The sequence below is a fragment of the Lycorma delicatula genome, chromosome 5 (assembly GCF_047948215.1).
Source record: "Lycorma delicatula isolate Av1 chromosome 5, ASM4794821v1, whole genome shotgun sequence".
NCBI lineage: Eukaryota > Metazoa > Arthropoda > Insecta > Hemiptera > Fulgoridae > Lycorma > Lycorma delicatula.
In genome coordinates, this window is record NC_134459.1 from 22,087,343 (window position 1) to 22,107,963 (window position 20,621).

The 20,621-nt window shown below is 26.9% G+C and overlaps 1 protein-coding gene and 1 pseudogene across 1 annotated transcript in view; one reads left to right on the forward strand and one right to left on the reverse strand.

The window, feature by feature from the left end:
• Positions 1-20,621, forward strand: part of LOC142324791 (DE-cadherin-like) — a 129,252-nt gene that overhangs the window by 83,372 nt on the left and 25,259 nt on the right. The window contains exons 10-20 of the mRNA XM_075365788.1: positions 3,663-3,809; positions 4,790-4,905; positions 6,294-6,452; positions 7,806-7,931; positions 9,195-9,347; positions 10,556-10,709; positions 11,142-11,329; positions 13,325-13,507; positions 15,957-16,106; positions 17,992-18,195; positions 19,078-19,316. Coding sequence (XP_075221903.1) covers positions 3,663-3,809; positions 4,790-4,905; positions 6,294-6,452; positions 7,806-7,931; positions 9,195-9,347; positions 10,556-10,709; positions 11,142-11,329; positions 13,325-13,507; positions 15,957-16,106; positions 17,992-18,195; positions 19,078-19,316 — 1,819 coding nt within the window. The remainder of the gene's footprint in view (positions 1-3,662; positions 3,810-4,789; positions 4,906-6,293; positions 6,453-7,805; positions 7,932-9,194; positions 9,348-10,555; positions 10,710-11,141; positions 11,330-13,324; positions 13,508-15,956; positions 16,107-17,991; positions 18,196-19,077; positions 19,317-20,621) is intronic.
• LOC142324619 (uncharacterized) lies at positions 543-3,521 on the reverse strand (annotated as a pseudogene).

Consider the following 20,621-nt stretch of genomic DNA (forward strand, 5'->3'; position numbering starts at 1 on the left):
AATAGTTCGATAGTTTCTAGTTCGATATTTCTAAATAAAATTTAACAGCCTTTTTTTATGTTGCACACACACTATTAACTTACTGATATCTTGAAGCTTTTTCCCATTAATTTGAATAAGATTGTACAGGTAAGTAGGACTTGCTGGCATAGAGAAGTTTGAAAGTGTAGGCTTTCCAACAATAAAAATGTATGTTTCATAAAACTTTCAATATAAGTATGCCCAACAATGACTTTTTTGTTTTCAGAAGAGAATTCAAAATGTTTGAAAAGAGTTGGCATCAAACTTTGCATCTGTTACTGTGGCGTAATAATTGAGGTTTCTAAAGAATGGATGTCTTTTTTAAAATATGTTGCCACCAACTGTGAAAATCTAGAATATCTGAAGTTTCCACAACTTTAACGTCAAAATTTTTCTTTGCATTGCATATAATCTTAACATAATCTTTTGGAACATAAATTCGATCAGATCTTTGAATTTTCTTTTTAAAAACACCAAAATCACTGTCACAGGGAAGATATGAACGACCACTCTCAGGAAATTTATAATCTATTTTGTGAAACCTCTGATGCTGCCAGACCAGCACAAAATCTAAGTAACTTATTATTCCTGTTCTGGCCAGAGCAAGAGTCAGCAAATAGGCACAACTCAGTAACATCTGTTGGCAAAAAGTTATTAACATAATAATAGCCTCTTTCTTATATAAGAGGCTACCTCATTAGCACTCTTATTTGCTTGACCTTCATGATAAAGGTATGTCATACAACAGTCAGTCTTAATATCATGTATGCAAAATATATTTATCCACAACTGGCGCATATAGAAAATTTCTTAGACAGGTAATGCAGGAAGAGGCAAATTCTGCATATAGTCAAAACACAATATTCCAACAGCATCATTTGTGGCAATTTCTGTTTTACTTCAGTTATCATGTTGGAAAACTTATTTGATCGTTTCTTGTGAACCATAAGTTCAGCTTATTTTCAGCTGTTCTTTTAGCACCTTCACATAGAGTTGAACTTTTTATTTTAGACTTTAATTCCTCACATTTGCTACACACATCAACCTGTGGTCGGCCAAATCGAAAATTAAAGTTTTCAGTGAAGTATTTCCTGTAACAGTCTTATTTGATGTTTAGGTTAGAAAATTTTTGTACAAATAATTTATGCATATATACAGTGCATAAATATATTATGTAATATATTTAAACGTGCATCTAGATATGCTATTTCTTTGCCATTGTAATCTCACTTTTTTGTAGGAAAACTACAGATGTGATCATTAATAATTTTCAAAATTTCTTCAGAAATTTTATTTTCAGACATTTTTCCTCTCATATCTTTGGGAGTTTTACCAGCTAACAGTAGTTTAGAAAGTCTATAAAGATGTTTCTTTGATATAGCATGCAAACTGATAAATGCTTATTGGTAAACATTTATCTTTGTTCCAATATAAATCACAAAATATTTAAAAGAAGCAGTTTTTTCTTACCATTTTCTCCTTTTCTGGTTCGTCTTTGCTTAACTTTCATAGCTTCTATTAGTCTCTGTAAATGTAGATCTTGTGAATCTTTGCTACTTAGATTTAAAAATTCAGTTAAAATAAAATTTTGTGAATCAACATTAAGTTTTAAGAAATATTTATTACGACAGTTACACTCTTTTCCAGTAACTTTAGCACTTACCTCTGTACCAGTATAACAACTCTTGTACTGTAAACCATGTAAAATTGCTTCCTTTATGCTCTTACGTTTTGAAGTTTTCTATTGTGAATTTTTTTTAACTCTTACCATTTTTGTAATTTGTTAAGTAAAAAATGAAAGTAGTGCACCTCTAAAGAGTAGTAAAAAAATTTAACAAAATTAATAAACTAAATAAAAATACTATGATAAATATTGGGAAAAACGTTCACTATAACTTCTGAAATATTCATAAACAAACATACACAGCCACAGCTGATTGGATAGTTTAACTACTGCTCACACTAGTAGAGTGTCTTGCCAACGTAAAAGTATAAAATTATTGTACTGGGGAGAATGGAAGCAAATCAGCGACTTGGTACATTTCTCTTCAGTTTGAAAAATATTAGAAGACATTTCTAACCTAACTACAAAGCAAACATGATTCCTTCTCCACAGTTTGATGAAGCTTGTTTGGGTTGTATAACCAGATTCCACTATAAAAAAAGGAAATTTTGACTTAGTTCGTTCCTCCTCAGATTGATTCAATCATTCTTGAGTAATTGATGTTCTTAAATGTTAAGAATAATTAAAAATAAAATTTGGTGATTATTTATCAAGCTGAACATATACTAGTTCCCCCACATATGTTTGGTTATCAGAGATCTCATACCTGAACTGTATGTGCGATAGTTCATTCGTAGATGTGTGTAAATGTGATGTAATTTATAAGTACAGCAACCTGATAATTTATATATAAACCTATGGAAATTGAACAATATGCATGAATTTTCTGCAAAATTATTTTTTAATAGTTTTAAAATCTGTAAAATGCAGAATAAAATAAAAAATGAAATCAGGTTATTTATTTTTCTTATTTTTATAAAAATTAGTAATGAAAATATTCTTAAAAGTAAGAGTAAACTGTAACTTTTAAGTAATTAAAATGATAAGTTATGTTTAAACTTTTGTAAAAAAAATTCTTAGCCATTACAGAAAATCAAAATTTAGGAAATTAACAATGTTTATTCAATATAAAATCTGTTATAACTACACTTTTATAATACAAATAATGAATTGCGATGCTATTAAATAATTATTGAAATAAGTTGAAAAACATTGTTAAGCTCAAAAACCAATCAATAATTTTAATTATATTAAAAAACAATCATCATTTGTACAAAATGAGGAAACATAAATAAAAGAAAATAAGTGTTTAAAGTGCTCGTTTTACCATACTTTGTAAGTTCTATTTATGTATCAAATCATTTTTTTTTGTTTTTTAATTTAATTTACTATTATTTTTTTTATATACTCTTTTCTCTATATCTACTGATGATGACTATTTTATTATCGAAATGGAAATCTAGTTTAAATTTTAATTAAAAAAAATTTTGTTTTTACACTCAAAAGTTTTTGAGTGTAATTTTGTTTTCCAGTGTTTGTTAACAAAAATGTACCAGAATTTTTAGTCTACAACAAAAGTGTATTAACACCAATGGTAGCTTGGCTGTGAATATTAGTGTATGTATGAATTTTGTAGCTTCATTTAAGTTATTATTGTACTTATTTGGTGTTATCTGCACCAGTTATCAAATCTTCAGTCATTACTTTTATCATCAACTTGATTCTGCTTGCAAATTACTTTCTTACCTAACTATTTAACTTAAGAAGGAGTAATATATTTCTTCAATGACATTTTAAACATTTTTATTAAACTATGTTACAGATGTAAATTATTGGTAATACAATGTTTTTTTTGTTTTTCTTTTACTTCATCGTACAAAATAATCTTTGAAAATTCTTCAAATTGGTACCAAGCTTATTATTTCCTTACAGACATTTGGAAGTTGAGTAAATATGAATTGTTATTTTCTGAAAGTTTTAATTTAATATTTTGTTCTGTCATAAAAAATGGATACTGATTCTATTGATATGAGAGTTTCATTTCATGCTGATTCATATTTATATTTAATTTTTTTAGGTCAACAAGTATTCAGGATAGAAATAGCAGATAAGAATGATCATCCTCCTCGTTTTACACTACCTGTTTATGTAGCTGAAGCAATACCAGAAGATGCAAATCAAAATTATTTGGTTACTGAAATAAAAGCTGAAGATAATGATACAGGTAAGAATATTTGAAAAATTCCATAAATATAAAACTACAGTGATATTGTAAACATAACTAACATTTTCATAAAATTCCTTATATCCACTGTTTACAATTTGACTATTATATTTTTGTTTAGAAAATCATGAAAAATAATTTACTTTAGATCAAATTGTTTTCCATGACAAAATATGGAAAACTGTGGTAAATATTTAGTTTACAATTATTCTACGTTACCTATCAAATTGTTTACATTCAGTATATTTCTAAAATATAAAATTTTAAAAATTCTTGCTGAATTAAAGCAGTATAAAAGGAAACATTTATTTGTTGCTGTGCTCGGCCCAAATCTTATTTATAGCTGTGATGCATGTAAAGGACCTGACGTATAAAAGGCACCAATCAGAGCTGTTTTTTTCTGAGAGTAATGATGTCAGTCCTTGTGTTGAATTCAGTGAAAGAATCACTTTTAGCAATGAATTTCATCTGAATTTTTGTAGGCTTAGCATGCTGATATCCAACCATATATTTGATTTGGTGATGAATGCAACAAGGAACTACTTCACTCTTCATTTTACTTATTAAGCTTCGTATACAATGCAAGTTACTTTTGATTATGTCTATGTGTTTTTCAAGAGTGACTTGATTCGTGTCAGATCATCCACAATCATTATGGTTTTGGCACCTAACATTTAGCATTATTAAAATTACATTGGGTGAAAACCAGATCTGAACAAATGCAATAATAATATTAGTGAAGATATTTTTCAATTTTTCCAGCTATTTATACTCAAAACAGCATAACTTTTATATTCATTTTTTGCAAGTAATAATAGTTTTTAAGTATTTATCCCTTTCAGTAGTTGTAACATTTCAAAATTAATTTTAAAGTAATTTTTTTAAATTAAATATATGTAGCAATACTTGAAGTTATTATATGAAGAAGAATTTCTCTGTTTGTTTGATTATTTAATAATTATTGGTGTTCTTTTTTTCAGCTTCACCTGTCACTTACAGTATAGTTGAAGGAAATACTGGTAATGCATTTCTGATTGAACCTAAAACTGGGAAAATTAGAGTTAACAGTCATTTGGATTATGAAAATATTACTAGTGTAAGTAATATTTTTATCTACGAACTAAATTTTATTTCTGTTCTTTAAAACTATTTGTTGAATTGAGTAGTGTATGTATATATTCTTTTATTTATTTATGTTAAATAAGCAATTATGAATTTACATTAACTTCTGTTTCATGAAATGCTTTACTTTTCTAACTGTCAAGAGGATATTAAATTGAATAATGTTTGTACATTGTATTTATATACAAGGGCTATCCAGAAAATAACTTATATTTTGGAATAAAAAAAAAGCTGGAAGAAGTTTATTACTTCTTCCTGAAGGACCTTCCTAGAGTCCTTCATTGTCATCTGAGCTTTACCAAGGATGATAAAAAATTTCCCATCCAAACTCACCCAAAATTTCTTGAGTACAATGAGTATATTGGCATGGATGAAGAAGATCCCAGAAATCACCATGCTGTGTCACTTATTTTAGATTATTCTTTGTAGCAAAACACTTTTTTAGGGTCTCCATTTATTTAACAAAGATTACCTCTTTTCTGTCTCAGAAATCTGATGCCATCAATTTTCTTACTGATTGTGTTTTCCGGTATTTTCACAGGTTTTTTGGAGAGTGTGTTTGACCCCAATTTATAGACTGTTTTGTTTCAACATTTATGTATGAGACCCAAGTTCCTGTCACCAAGACCTGCCACTAACTGATCATGTAGTACCTCACCTTCCATGTCATAGATTTCAAGAAAAGTCAAAGCAAATACTATACTCTGTAGTTTCTGTTGTTCTGAAAGAAGTTTTGGAACCCATCAAGTGCAAAACTTATGGTAACCAAACTGTTATATCACAACTTCATGCAAAAGACTATATGAAATCTTTGGCAATTTTTTTTGCCAAAAAAAGAAATCTTATAACTGATCTCACTTCACAACTGGTGGGATTTTCTATAGTGGCACACAAGGAAGGACTATTTTCTTATAGTCCTTCATGTATTGCACATTAATGTGTGAATCAGGCTAGCAGTGACCGCCAAGATGGCAGCAGTATTCCCACTCCTTTGCTGACAACAGCAAAATATAAATTACTTTCTGGGTAGCCTTCGTAGATTACATTTCTGTATCATGAAATGCTGCAGTTTTCCAGCTGTCAACTGGATACCAAGGTGTATAATGTTAGTACATTTATTTATATATTTAATGATACTTTTTAAAAATGAAGGATATAATAATAATATTGCATTAATTATAATGTTATAAAATAATTTATTGTATACTGAAATTATTATTGCACTATAATGTAATTGATATTTATGTATAATATGTGTTAATAATAATATTGTTATTAATCAAATGTATGGTTTAATTTCACCCAAAACGTGTTAAAAATAATTATTGTTAAATATTTTATTTATTTGATTTTTATTTTCAGTATACATTGAGAGTGAGAGCATTTGATGGAGCCTATGAAGATTTTTGCCGTGTAGAGATAAAAATTGAGAATGTTAATGATAATCCTCCAGTATTCTTAAATTACCAGAATAATTTTACCATTGAAGAAGAAAAACTGATACCTGGTTGTATTGTTCAGGTATTTATTATGTCTATCTATTTTAAATATTATTATTATTTTAAAAAGCATCTTTAACTTTTATTCTGAAAATTAATGGATTCAAATCCTTATTGGCTTATTATTCTTTGCATGGTATGAAATTTATCTCTCATCATTATTTGTAACTTTAGTTGTTTTCAATATTTTTAATTACGTAATAAATAATAAATTTGTAAATTTTTAAATAAAATGACATTTCACCTTATTTTTTAATATCTGTTATAAAACTCTTAATTTTATTAATTTTGAATTTAAATGTAATTTTTCTGTAGGAAATAAAGCATTATGATATACTTAAAAACTATATACTATATAATTATAAATTTTTAGAAGAGCCTTTTGATTTTTGAATTTACAATTAGTTTTAAAATACAGGTTTTACATTGTTATCACTATTGTTGCATGTAATACTATTGGATTCTTGTCATAAACAACTAAATTGAAGAAAAAGAAATAAGTAAAGTTGTAAACAGTATTTAATATAATTACTGGTCACAACAACTTCAATTTTTATGTGAAATACATTACTTGATGTAGTATTTTCTAATTGATCATTAATCTGTGGATTTAAAAAATATATATATTAATTGGTGGTAAATTTAGTTAGCTATTTTGGTATGTTCATAGATGATTTTTGTTAATACTGTAATTCATGTCATCACATAATTCAGACACCTGAATTTTTAAACTATTTTTTTTTTTTTTTTTAAATATTCAGTCAAATAAATATCATTTTTTCACTGAATATCACATTTTAGTTATAAACTTCTGAAAATAGTTTCCTCATATAAATCACAAAAGACAGTCCATTGGTGGTTTTATTTGTGATAAGGATATATTTACATCATGTTATCTTTATTAAGCAGTTAAAAAAAAATTAATTAAAGTAGAACCAACATATGTAATATATGCTTTGATATATGTATATTTTAAATTACAAAAAAACCATTGTGTTCTAAGATCAGCAGTTATTTAATAATAAATGCTACATTTCATTTTCAATATTAAATTTATTGATTCTTAAAATACTTTTTTTTTGTAGATTTTTCCATGATTTTTTTATAAGTAATTCCATATCTTCAAAATATCTCTTTTTGTTTCTATTCTGTGCTCAGATATAAGGACAAGGATACTCAGATAAAAGGAAAAATCTTATGCTGTTCATAAGTTTTTATATTTGAACCAAATATTTTTTTGGAAAATTAAATTTTTTCATATTTTAGTTATGAAGACAGAGGTTTTAATTTTTCATGTTTCATATTATAGTTTTGATAGTTTTAAAATTATTTGATTTTCAGTACTAACCACTGTTTTATTTTGTATTTTTTGTAGCTTGAAGCTTATGATCCTGATATACCTGATAGATCTGCTCCTCAGCGTATTGTTTATTTTGTTGTTAAACAAGATCAGCAGAAACTGTTAACAATTGACAAGAATGGATGCTTATCACTAATCAAGGTATAATTTTTAATTTATTTAATAAGTTTTTGTTTTTTTTATTCATTCATTCCTCTTAAATATTAAAGTAATTTTATTATTATTGTGTTTAATAAATGTGGCTTTATTACTCGATAATTTTAAAGATGGTGTATTATATTATTATGTTAAATTGTTTTGCATGTAGTTCAATTTATGTCTATCCATAGATTTTGTTACACTTTTCAAAAGCAAAAACATAAATTGTTAATGAAATTAAAGTTAAAGACAGAGAAGTAACTTTTGCTAAACATTTAAGATGATAAACATATAAAAGAGTTAGATTGCTGAGATAATAAATTTATTGGCATTTTGATGAAAAATATTGTCTTGATACTTGTATTTAAGGATCCCAATGAAATAAAAATTCCAGGTGTGAAACATAATTAACAATTCTGACTTTTATCATTTAAATTGAGCTGCAACTGAAGATTACATAACTTCCTATCAATTACAGCTCTGTTAGTGACAGATTTGAAAGAGATGTATACATAACCTTCACACATGAGAGCTTAACTGAAACTGACTAAAGTTTTATTAATTATCTCATAATCTACTGTAATCTATGTGTAAAGAACATAAACTGTGATGACAATCCTTCGTTTGGTTAGTGTCTTAATTTAGTTATATACTGTTAGCAAAATTATATACTTATGAATTAATGTATACACTTCGTGCGCGTGCGCGTGTTTGTGTTCCATAATGATCTCACATCCTTAATGTAATATCTCACTCCAGGCTTAATAGGTCAACTGAGAAGTGATTTTCTGTTGCTTTTTTCACAGATTCAAATATACTGTTCTCTATTACCATGCAAACCCATTGAAATGTATGTGCTATTCAGCCCTGCAAGTGACACTCCACCCTAATAATCATACATACTCTCCATATAGTGACTATCATTATTTTCATACAAAGAAACTTTGCCTCTTATAACTCACATACTTGTATATTCACAACCACAAGAAAGACAGACAGATAGTTTAAGGAAATAGATTAACATAATTCTAATTTTATGTAGCAATACATTATACATTATATGTTATATATATATAACATATATATATATATGTTATATTTTATATAACATATATATATATTTTTTTTTAAAAGTAAAATCTTATAATTTAAAGGAAAAAATGTATATATATATATATATACTAAAATTAATATTTTTAAGATTCATATTTAATAGAATCTAAATATATATTTATTTATTTAATTGACTCTTATATTATTTTACAGCCTTTGGATAGAGACCAACCAAATGGTTTTGAGATTTGGCAGGTTTTAGTTGCTGCAAGTGATGAAGATGGAGGTCCATCCAGTTTACGTGGAAGTACAGAAGTTGTTATAACATTGACTGATATTAATGATAATGCTCCATTCCTTGATATGGTAAATATATGTGTATATATTTATAAATCCTTATTCTAAAATGAAATTATGGTGGTAAATAAAAAAAAAAATGAACATGGATGCAAACATGTTATAACATAAATGTGGATTTACAAAAAACACGGAAGTATTTTAAATATTAATATAGAGATAGACTTAAGTATCTGGTAAAAAACAGTTTTGTGTGTGTTATTATATATCATGTAAATATATCTTTTATAAATAAATTCTAAGATAAAAGAAGTAATATAAAAGTAATTACTTCTTTTATTGGAGTTAGAGGCAATAGATTAAAAAAATTGTAAATACCTTAAGAATGTTAATTTAACAAATTAATATATTATTATTTGAAATAAAATGTTTTATCTGTTGATTATTCAGCAGACAAAAAAAGTATTAATAATGGAGTTTTTATATTCTTTTTAAAATTAGCTTTTTATATAATTGTTACAATGATAAGAAATATGAAAAAGGTCTGTTTAGGCATATGTTGTTGATTGTTATTACTTGATGAAGTTAAAGCTTGGAAAAAAAAATTAAGTTTGGTAATTTAAGTAATAATTTATTGTTAGTTTATAATTATAATATTTAAAAAATAATTACTCAGTAGTAGTTAATTTTTACTCAATTGTAGTTAATATTTTTAATAGTAAGTTAATATTTTATAGTTGTTAATATTGTATTTGAATTTGTTGACATCAATTTTAAAGCAATCCATTAAAAGAAAATGTGTTAAGATGCAGAAAATTGCTTGATGATATAAAAGGTACTTGCAGTTTTAATTACTTTTACTTAAAAAAGAGGAAATCCAAGTTTAAACAAGAAAGTATTCTTTAATTAGATCTACTTTTCTGTTGGTAAGAGAAACAAACTGCGATGTAAAGAACATATATATATATTTTTTTAAAAGTAAAATCTTATAATTTAAAGAAAAAGTGTGTTATTTTTCAATCTCAAATTTTGTTTTTAATGATTAATTTTTTTAAATAAAAATTTTTCGTTTTCATCATTAAACATAAAAATTATGATTTTTATATAAAGATAATGAATAAAAATAAGAATTATATTCAATTTTAGTTATTGCATATCATATGAATAAAATATTAACAAACATTATTTACCTGTAATATATAGTGAGCATACATAAACTGATGTGAATAGATTATTAAACAGTAGTTTTATTTAACATGTGATCTGTGTTTGTTCAGGTGCAGCCTGTTATATGGAGAGAAAATCAACACCCGGGCCCTATAACAAAACTTGTTGCAAAGGATTATGATGGCCCAGAAAATGGTCCACCTTTTTCATTTTCTATTGCATCATCTGCTAGTTCTGAGATACAATCTAAATTTGGCGTAAATGGTTTGTATAACTCAAATTTTTTTATGTATTTTTAGAAGAATCTATTCTAATAGCTAACATATACAAAATGTGTAAATAATTGAAAAAAAAATTACTTTTAAATTTTTATGTAGAAAAACTTTATGAAATATTTAATTGAATTGTTATGTGTGCTATTTTATAGAGATCTTTTTTTATTGTTTTAAATTTCCATTAATTCAAGATCTATAACCCGATACCTGACTAAATCAATAAGCTTATTTTATAAAACAGTAAAATTATATCTTTAATACTAAATTTAAAATGTACAATTTTAAAATTGTGAAATTTAAAAATAATTTTTAAAAAACAAAAATCAGTTTGTTAACTGATTATTTTTTGGTGTGATAATAATTATAATAACAAGTTACTTTTTTTAAATTTTATTCATTCTTTTTCATGTGATTTAAACAGGTGAACAGTTGATGGCCCTTGTTACATTTGATAGAGAAGAAAAGAAATCGTATAATATTCCAATTGCTATTACTGACAGTGGCCATCCTCCTATGACTGGAACAAGCACTCTACTTGTTGTGATTGGTGATGTTAATGACAATAAAATGAAAGCTGGTGAAAGTTCAATTTTTATTTATAATTATAAGGTATTTTTTTTTTTTTAATATTTGTTTTATTATAGAGTAAACATTTACTTAGAATTAGTTTATTTTATAACACTTTTATTTAATGTATCTTTACATAATATATCTGTTGTGCCATAACTACAATAGTTGCCAGCAACCTTATCTGAGACACTACATATTTCTGAAAGTGGAATAGCCATGCTTAAAAACAAGCTCACCATGATCTGACATGCTGTGGCAAAATAGAAAATATGAAGTAATTTATTTTATGTTTTATTAATCTGATAAACTAGGCAAACTATTATGTACTGTCATGTATATAAAATGACATTTATTAATTTACTCCATAACTTCTTGAGATCTGGTCTCTTTTCCCTATTTTTAGTAATAATTTTAAGTTTCAAAAGATTGTACAATTCCAGTGATCTGATTTAAGTTAGTTCTATTAAATAATTATTAGATTTTGTTATTTATTGAATTCTTTATCTTTTTTAGGTCTATTTTGATTTATAATAAATTACATATTTTTACTTTCCTAGCTATAATTCTATCAGTCTTGCTATTCCAGCAGCATATCTATGAAGGGAAAGTATAGTGTTCAGCCAAAATTTGAATATTGGCGTTTTTGCAAGATCCCCTTGATCAAAAAACAAAAAGTTACAAAAATTTCTGGAAAATGTATGTAAAGGTATATGTTGGCCATCCTGAGTTAATATCAGAATAAATTCTCAACATAAAACATAAATTCCTCAAAAACAGCTTTGAATCTCTGTATGCCTAAATGTCTGATGTAAATTAAAAAATTCCTTTTTTAATTTACTTAATTAAATTTTTGGAATTTAATTTTTTGTGTATTGGTGATAGAAAATTGAGTTTGTGTATAACGAAAGTACTTAATCAAGTTTTTAAAATTCCAAAGTTTTAAGTTGATTAGATTTAGAAATGGGGATGTTTAAAATTATCTCTAAACAGTTTTTGTCCTATTATTTCAAAACACATAGACTAAAAAGTTGAAATTTGGCATAAATATTTGCCTTGGCTTCATATAATCCTAGTTTTGGCCTGATTTCTGACTCCGTCGGACATCACAGTACCTATATTTTTTTCTAGGAAACAATTTTTTTTAGCCTTGTTAAATAATATTGCCAACTTATTGAGATAGATAATTCCTCTAATAAATACTCTTAAGCACTGAAAAACAAGGGAGCTGAATGGGACCCATACTTAAAATATCAATTTTTTTAAACTTCAATTTTCAAAATGGAAAATCTGTAGTATCTAGTAAAAATGTCGGTGAACTTGTTAAAAAAGGGAGTTCAGTGTGATCCAACTTAAGATTTTAAACATTTTTTTGAATCTTTTATAATTTCTTATCCATTCTTTGTTATTTAATTTGTGACTGTTATTAAAAATTATGTATGACAAGAGGGTTCAAATGAGCAATTCTGTTTGATGCAATTTTTAACAGAATTAAAAGTTTTTTTTTTTTTTTTTTTTTTTTTGGTTGGGAAAAATAATTTATACTGTTTACTATTTCATATACTTATTATCTTTCTTATTGCCTGTACTTAAAAAGCTTCTCATTTTCTCTGAATAATACCATTCTTTTCTATGCCCCATGCTGATTTTATGAACTGTTTGCATAAGCCACTGTACTAATTTATTTATAAATATTATTTGAGCCAATAAGTTAACTGTGAAATATATATTACCAAATTATTATACTAACTGTGAATAGCTCCTGTATTTTTAAAAATTATTATAAGCCTAAATACTTATTTTTAAGAGCTGTGATTGCAGCAACTGTTAGTATAAGATACGTGTCATTTTTTATTTGTCTAGTTTAAAAATTGCTCAGTTAGGTTCCATACAAATCAAAAACTGGTAGGCAATACTTAGAACTTACATTTGTAATGTGAATGTTTTACGATAATTAAGTGTTATGATTTTTCATTTAAATTTGAACCACACTAATAATTAATTTGATATTAACTTACAAATATATTTTTTTTGCAGGGAGAAGCTCCAGACACTGAAATCGGTAGAGTTTATGTTGATGACCCAGATGATTGGGATGTTGGTGATAAATCCTTTGATTGGGCTATTGATTCTCATCCAAATTTTGATCTTAATCATGATACAGGAATGATTACTATGCGACAAGGGATTATGGAGCAGTCTTACTTATTAACATTTAAGGTACTTATTTTTATTAATTTTAATACAAGTTTAACACAGTACTTATTATTGCAAAGTTACTAAGATGATCAAAGATATTAAATTATAAATTTTGATTTAAAAAGTTTGCTATAAGTGTGGTAATCTTCTAAATACGAGGGTGGGATTGAAAATTTCCAAGCCTGAATAAGAAAACAATATTTTTCTGGGTACATTTTGATTTATTTTTCAATTTATTCACCATTAAGGTCTATGCACTTAGCCCACCATTCCACAAGAGCACTTATCCCAGTTTGGTACATCGATTTATCCAACTCCTTAAAATAACCATCTATGGTGGCAATTACTTCATTAGTGGTCAAAGATTTCATACCTGCAAGCCATATTTTTAGGTTAGGAAACAAGTGATAGTCACTGGTAGCCAGGTCAGTCTTATCAACGAACACAAATTGATGTAAAAATTCCTCTGATTGCGTGAAAGAGCTCAAGATAATCGCTTGAAATGTTTTTTCAGTACTGTTTTTGGTCGGGTGTGAGCAAATGCAGCACCCATCTAGTGCACAACTTGTTTATAGCCCAAATGTTCATACAAAATATTGCACACACATTATGCTGACATGCCTACAGACTCTGCTAACTTGTTCAGTGTCACTCATCAAGCTACCAAAATGATTTTATGTTCTACATTTCTGGCATTGTCACTTCAGAAGAGCATCCACTGCATGGCTCATGTTCAACTCATTTTAAACTCTGCAACCCAATGTTTTAACTGTTGTATTTGATGGCAGAGTCTCCCAATGACGTATCAAGCTCTTCTTTAATTTCCTTTGCAATTAAACCTTACAGAAAAAAGAATTAAATCACTGCTTGAATTTCCAGTTTCTCCATTTAAAAAAAAACTCCCTAATTCTCTCGCCCTGATTAATTGTAAACACTACACTAAGTGATGCAGCAACTAGAAAATCTTATTATAAACTAATGAAAAATGGAATCGTGCGATGCCGTCGAGAAATTAAGGGTACTAATGCCATCTCTGTGTGAAGCCCAGGACTTTTCACCTGCTCTGGTAATGTATCTCACCCAAAGAACAAAATAATTCTATTTTGGTGTTATTAATGTTGTTGCCATTTCTTGTGCTTTAGAAGCAAGCCATTTGTAATGTGGGATGAGCTGCCTGATATAAAGACTAGCAATCAATTTTCTAAAGGCTGAAGATCTGTTGGTGAAAGTACTCTAAAAATCTTAAGAGTTAACAAAAATCTCATATACTGTTTAAAGAAGAGAAGCTTTAAACATCCTAAATGTTTTCGAATAATTCTGGAGCCTGGCTTTATAATTCTCATGTGCAATAACAGAGTTATAAGTATCTTTAGTTCTGGGACATCAATGTATTTCCACTGAGTGATAAGGGGTTATTCACTAGTTCTGGGGTCACAGTAAAGCTCTAAAGCATGTACTCAAGAAATACAACTTTTAACAGTAGTAAAAATCAACCTATAGTTCAATTTTCCTCAGTAAATAGAACTAACAGTTTGTTTTCCATGATGTAGCATTGATGTAATGTAGCACTTGATGTAATGATACTGAGTTCAGGATATTTGTTCTTACTTTCAGAATCCTTTCTCAGTGAGTCACTTTTACTGCAGCTATCAGTTCTAGTTGATCATCACAATGATTACAATTATTAGCAAAATAGTAACACATTTCAAATACAAAAAGTAAAACTGTAAATTTTGTATATACAAACCACCACACAAAAAAAAATATAAGTTAAACATTAAAAAACAAATGAGAACCTCAATTCACATAATATTTTCTGATTAGACACAAGAAATATCGTCTAATTTGCAGTAGATTTCAAACTGAACTTGTTTAATATAGTAATAACAGGGTTTAGAATTGTGTGTGGCAACCATACAAGTGTGTGGTTGCTAAAGCTGTATGTGACAAAAACAGTGATGATGGAAAGAAACCACAAGTCACTTAACTTCTAACTGTCAATGCTCAATATACACCAACCCTCTAACTAAAGTAATAAGCTCTGTTTAAACATAAACAGAGTAACAACAGCTCTTGGAGCCCTTTTATATGCTTCTCAGCAGCTACTGCTTAGACTCATATCCAACCCCACTGCTTTAACATTTTTATTAACACATTAATAAAAATGTCTGCTAATACATTAATAAAATATCTTTGATTCATTTACTTACACTTTTGCATATTACATTTATTTGTTAAAGTATAGTTTTAAAATGATTTAATAATTTATGTAAAATGTAATACTGTGATCACAATTAAGAATCTTATTGATCACATTATATCTTACGGTTTATTACTTGTTTATGTTTTAAATTATGTTAATTACCTACAGTTGTGTTATTATAATTATTGTAATAGTAACTGAAGATTTATTATTCCATAATTGCGATATTGTAACATTATTTGTTTATACAATCAATTATTTTTAAAGGTTACAGAAGAAGCTCTTCTAATTCCAAGACACACAGTTGATGCTGTAGTAAATGTCACAATAAAAATTATTCCTGAAGAAGCTGTAGATAAATCAGGTTCTATTCGGTTTTCTGATATAACTGCTGAAGAATTTGTATCACCAGATTCTGTAAGTATTGACAAAAGTGTACACTACACATGTTATATATTTTTAAATCTAAGACTTTCATTTATTAAAATAGCTGTATGTTTGTTTTCTATAAGTTGAAAAGTTAAATTTGATTCTAAATAACTGTCTAGGTTTTAAAGTAATATTTTACTGGTATTAAAGATAACATCTTATAAATACAGTAAAACTTGGTTATAATGAGATTTAAGGGGCTGATCAAATATGCTCGTTACAGCTGAGTGCTCAGTACTTCCAAGTTGCCACCTTGTAACCATAAATTTTTACATTGTCATTGTCTATTATAATACATTATCTATTATTAATATAAGAAATACATTGTACATCTAAGAAGAAGCTATTTTAAAATAAAATATTGATTTTTTTGTATTATAGACTAACAAATAAAATTTAGATGTAATACAATGTTTAGACACTCTAATACGTTTTACTTTTAACCAAAATTGTTAGCGTTCAGTGAATTAGCAAAAAAATTGGTAACAAGTGTGCAGTAAGACTTAACAAAATCATCGAGGAAAGTAACAAATGAACACCACACAAAACTTTTTATGTCATGTTCTTTCGTACAAACTGTATTTATTAAATCTAAAAAATAATTCTAATTATTTTTTCTTCATTCTAACAAAATACATCAAAACTTAATTGCACATACAAACTAATTAGCTTTAAAATAATCATTTAATTTTGTTTGTTTAATAATATTATACCTGTAATCATCAAGACAGTTTGTAGTTTATTCAAGTACTCCACAAATTCATCATTTACATTATTAGTCTAAACTGTTAATTTTTTAAAACATTCTTTGGCGTCAGTCATTGATATGACTGGGAGAGCAGTAGATTCATCTTCACTATCACCTTCACAACTATGAGTTACTTCAGTAATAATGTCTTCATCAGTCTGAATTTCTGTAGTATGTACATCATCATTGGGTGTTCTTAGTCATCTATTGAATATTCTGGAAAGCCTGATTTTTTTGTCAAATTAAGAGTTTGACTCCATTCTGAGAGTGGTATATTATCTTCATCATGGTAATCTTCCGACAAAATATGGCATGGAATGAGATTGGATATCTTAAAACTGTTTCGAATTGTAACTTGTGATATGTTACACAAAGCTCGCTTCTTAAATCTGATAGCATCTAAAACCATCATTTGGAATTCTTTTTTTTCCCATATTCTCAATAATTTTTAAAAGCATTAACCATCTGTAATGAACTTTAAAACTGTGAACAACCCTCTGATCCATCAGTTGCAGTTTTGTTGTGGTATTAGGTGGTATAAACACAAGATTTATATTTTTTAAGTTGTGCAGTGATGAATGAGCAGGGCAATTATCAATCAATAATATAATTTTTCTGTTTTTTTTTTGCAATTCCAAATCCAAATCTTTACATATAAATCATAATTGTATATTTTGTAAATGAAAAAATGGAATTTCCCTTGTGTTGAGATCATTTGGTTATTTAACTTTTTTTGAATTACAGTATTTAAAAAAATGAAAATGCTCGTAATAACCAAATTTATGATGCGTCGATACCTCGCTAAAAGCAAGTTAATTTATCATTAATGAGATAAAAAATCAAACAAATCCTGGAATTTTACTTGTTACAAGCGAGCTCGTTGTTTGTGGGTTCCATTGTTTTTCATCAACTACTACACTCATGTATAATCTGTGTAAATCCATTATTTATTGTAATTTTTTCCCCAAGAGTTCATTTGGTTGTTCTTAAAAAAATACTTTTGTTATTAGGATAAATAAAATCACGTTTTTCTATTAATATTTTATTTTAAATTGCTTTTTGTTTTATTAAATTTATACTTTTTGTATGTTTGTGAAAGTTATAATTATTTTGTTTTAATTTCAGAAGGGTATTAGTAAACACAATGTGCTAAAATGGCACTTATCAAAACTTTTAAATACAAGTATTGATAATGTGGATGTATTCACTGTACTTCATTCACCACATAACGTAAACCAAAGGCAATTAGATGTTAGATTTTCTGCCCATGGATCACCATATTATGAACCCGAAAGAATAAATGCTGCCATAACAGAACATCAAAATGAAGTAAGTAAAAGAAAATTAAGTGATTTTCTATTGGCATGCTTTGTTTTTATTGTTATGTTCTTTATTCTTATTTATTTTCTTATTACTATTCATTATCTATATTTACATTTTTACTTTATTATATATTTCTCTAATAATAAACTATAGAATACCAAAAGAGTTGCTTTTAATGATTAAATTAGTATGAAGCACTCTGAGGTCAGTTCTGTACCTTATATACACATATATTTGCATAACACTTTCAATGGTTCTTGTGACTTTTTAATATTAGTAATAATAATAATACTAGGTTTAAGTTAGAACTTAAAAAAGTAAATTAACCTGATAAAGTAAACTTTGTAGTTTGACAGTTATGTGATTAACATTTAAATTGTATCTTACAAAATTTAGGCTTGCAGTACATGATTCATTTACTACTTTGTACACCATGTTACCTGAAGATAAAAAAATTCAACACTAAAATATTGAGCACTCATAAATGGACTTTCCTCGCCTTACACACTCATTTATAAAATACATTTTAAAGATCATACATTAAAAAAAAATATTCAAAAACACAATTCTGATATGCTAAATTATTATTACTTTTTGACCTCAGATGTGTTACAAATATTTTAAGAAACATATCAGATCCATGTCAAGAATTGAACCCATGACTAGTTAACATTACTGTGTACAACTCTAGAAGATACTGTGATAACAATGAACAGACAAAAAAAATTAATTTGAGGTGAATTTAGTTTGCTTTATCATTAAAAATTAATTGTTCCAGATAAATCTAACCACTGAAAACAATGACAAGGATAAAAGAAATATGTATCTTGATAACCTTTATTATAAATATGTGTAGTATATGTATTGATTGTTTTTATATTGTTACAGCTTGAAAAAGCGCTAGGTGCTAAGATTTTAATGGTAAATATAGATGAATGCATGTTGGAAAAACAGTACTGTGAAGCAGATTGTACAAATTTTTTGAATAAAAGTAATGTACCAAGTCCTGTTTATACTAATACAACATCATTTGTTGGTGTTCGAGCAATTATTGATCCATTATGCAACTGTAGAATAATAAAGAAGAATACTGTTTGTTACAATGGTGGTACACCTGTCGGTGAAGTGTAAGTTAAATTTTGTTTAAAATTTGTATTTGTAATTTAGTTTTATATTTCACTGTATCTGCTGTTTCATGTGATGGCATGAAATGATGATGGATGAATGATCCTGTGAGATTCAATTTATTTTTCTTATATCTGGCTTCATCTAAATACTGCAGATTAAAGGATGCTTCTTCAGTAACATCTTTTTATGAATTGTTGAGGTTTAAAGAAAGGTCTTCTAAACCTCCTTCAGAAAGTTTTGTAAAAATCAGATAACTTGAATAGTTTTTATTGCATATATGTATATATGCAATATGCAATGTACATACATGTAAGTATGCAATGTTTGTTTGCAATGAGATTGTACTTAAGAATGGCTACCTTGATTTTCATGTAATAAGCAGCAATTGATTTATCAATTGAACTGTAAAACATTACATGTCTAGAATAGTTACACCATAAAACATATGTAGCATATAAAAATAGTGAAAAATAAAACATCAATAAAAATTACTTTTTAAATTTAACAAAAAATTTTAAAAGTTTTATGACTATTAATTGTATTCTTATTAATTTTCTAATAAAATGATTTAAGTAATGGAGAAAGAAAAACATTTTTGAAGGTGATTTTGAGTGTATGTTAAATACTGTACAGTGAAAGTATGAATAAGGATTAAACCCAACTAGTGCCTGAACAGATGCTTTCATTTTCAATTTATTGATTCATTACGCAACTGTAGAATAATACATTGTGCAATTGTTCTATTATCACAATTATGATATAAATAATTGAAGTAAAAATATATATGAAATCTTTTCACTTTATAATAAACACACGTTTTTGATTATGAACAAAAATATTAAAGAAAATATTTGAAAAGTTATACACACAATGGATAGTCTAGTGACGGTTTACATTTTTATTTACAAAAAACATCTTGTTTTGATAATGAGTGTAAAAGAGAAAATAGATACTCTCACTATTGAGAAATATCTTCATTGATTAAAATACCTCACTGAGTTAATTTAAATATATGGAATTTATTTCTGTGCCCATAAAAATATTTTCTTCATTTTAGTAAAATAATTGTGATAATTTATCATTTTGCATACTCACTCATTTGGTGATCCTTTATTTTATACTATGAATGAAGTATTATGCATTTTTTTGTAACTTAAAGCAAAGGCTATAGTTTGATAAAAATTTATGCTACGAGGTTTGTTAAAAAAAGATCAAATATTTGTAATTACACACCATCAGAGATATTTAGTGATGTACAGTTGGCAGCATTGTGTTCCACATAACCTCTTCTGTGACCACATGTT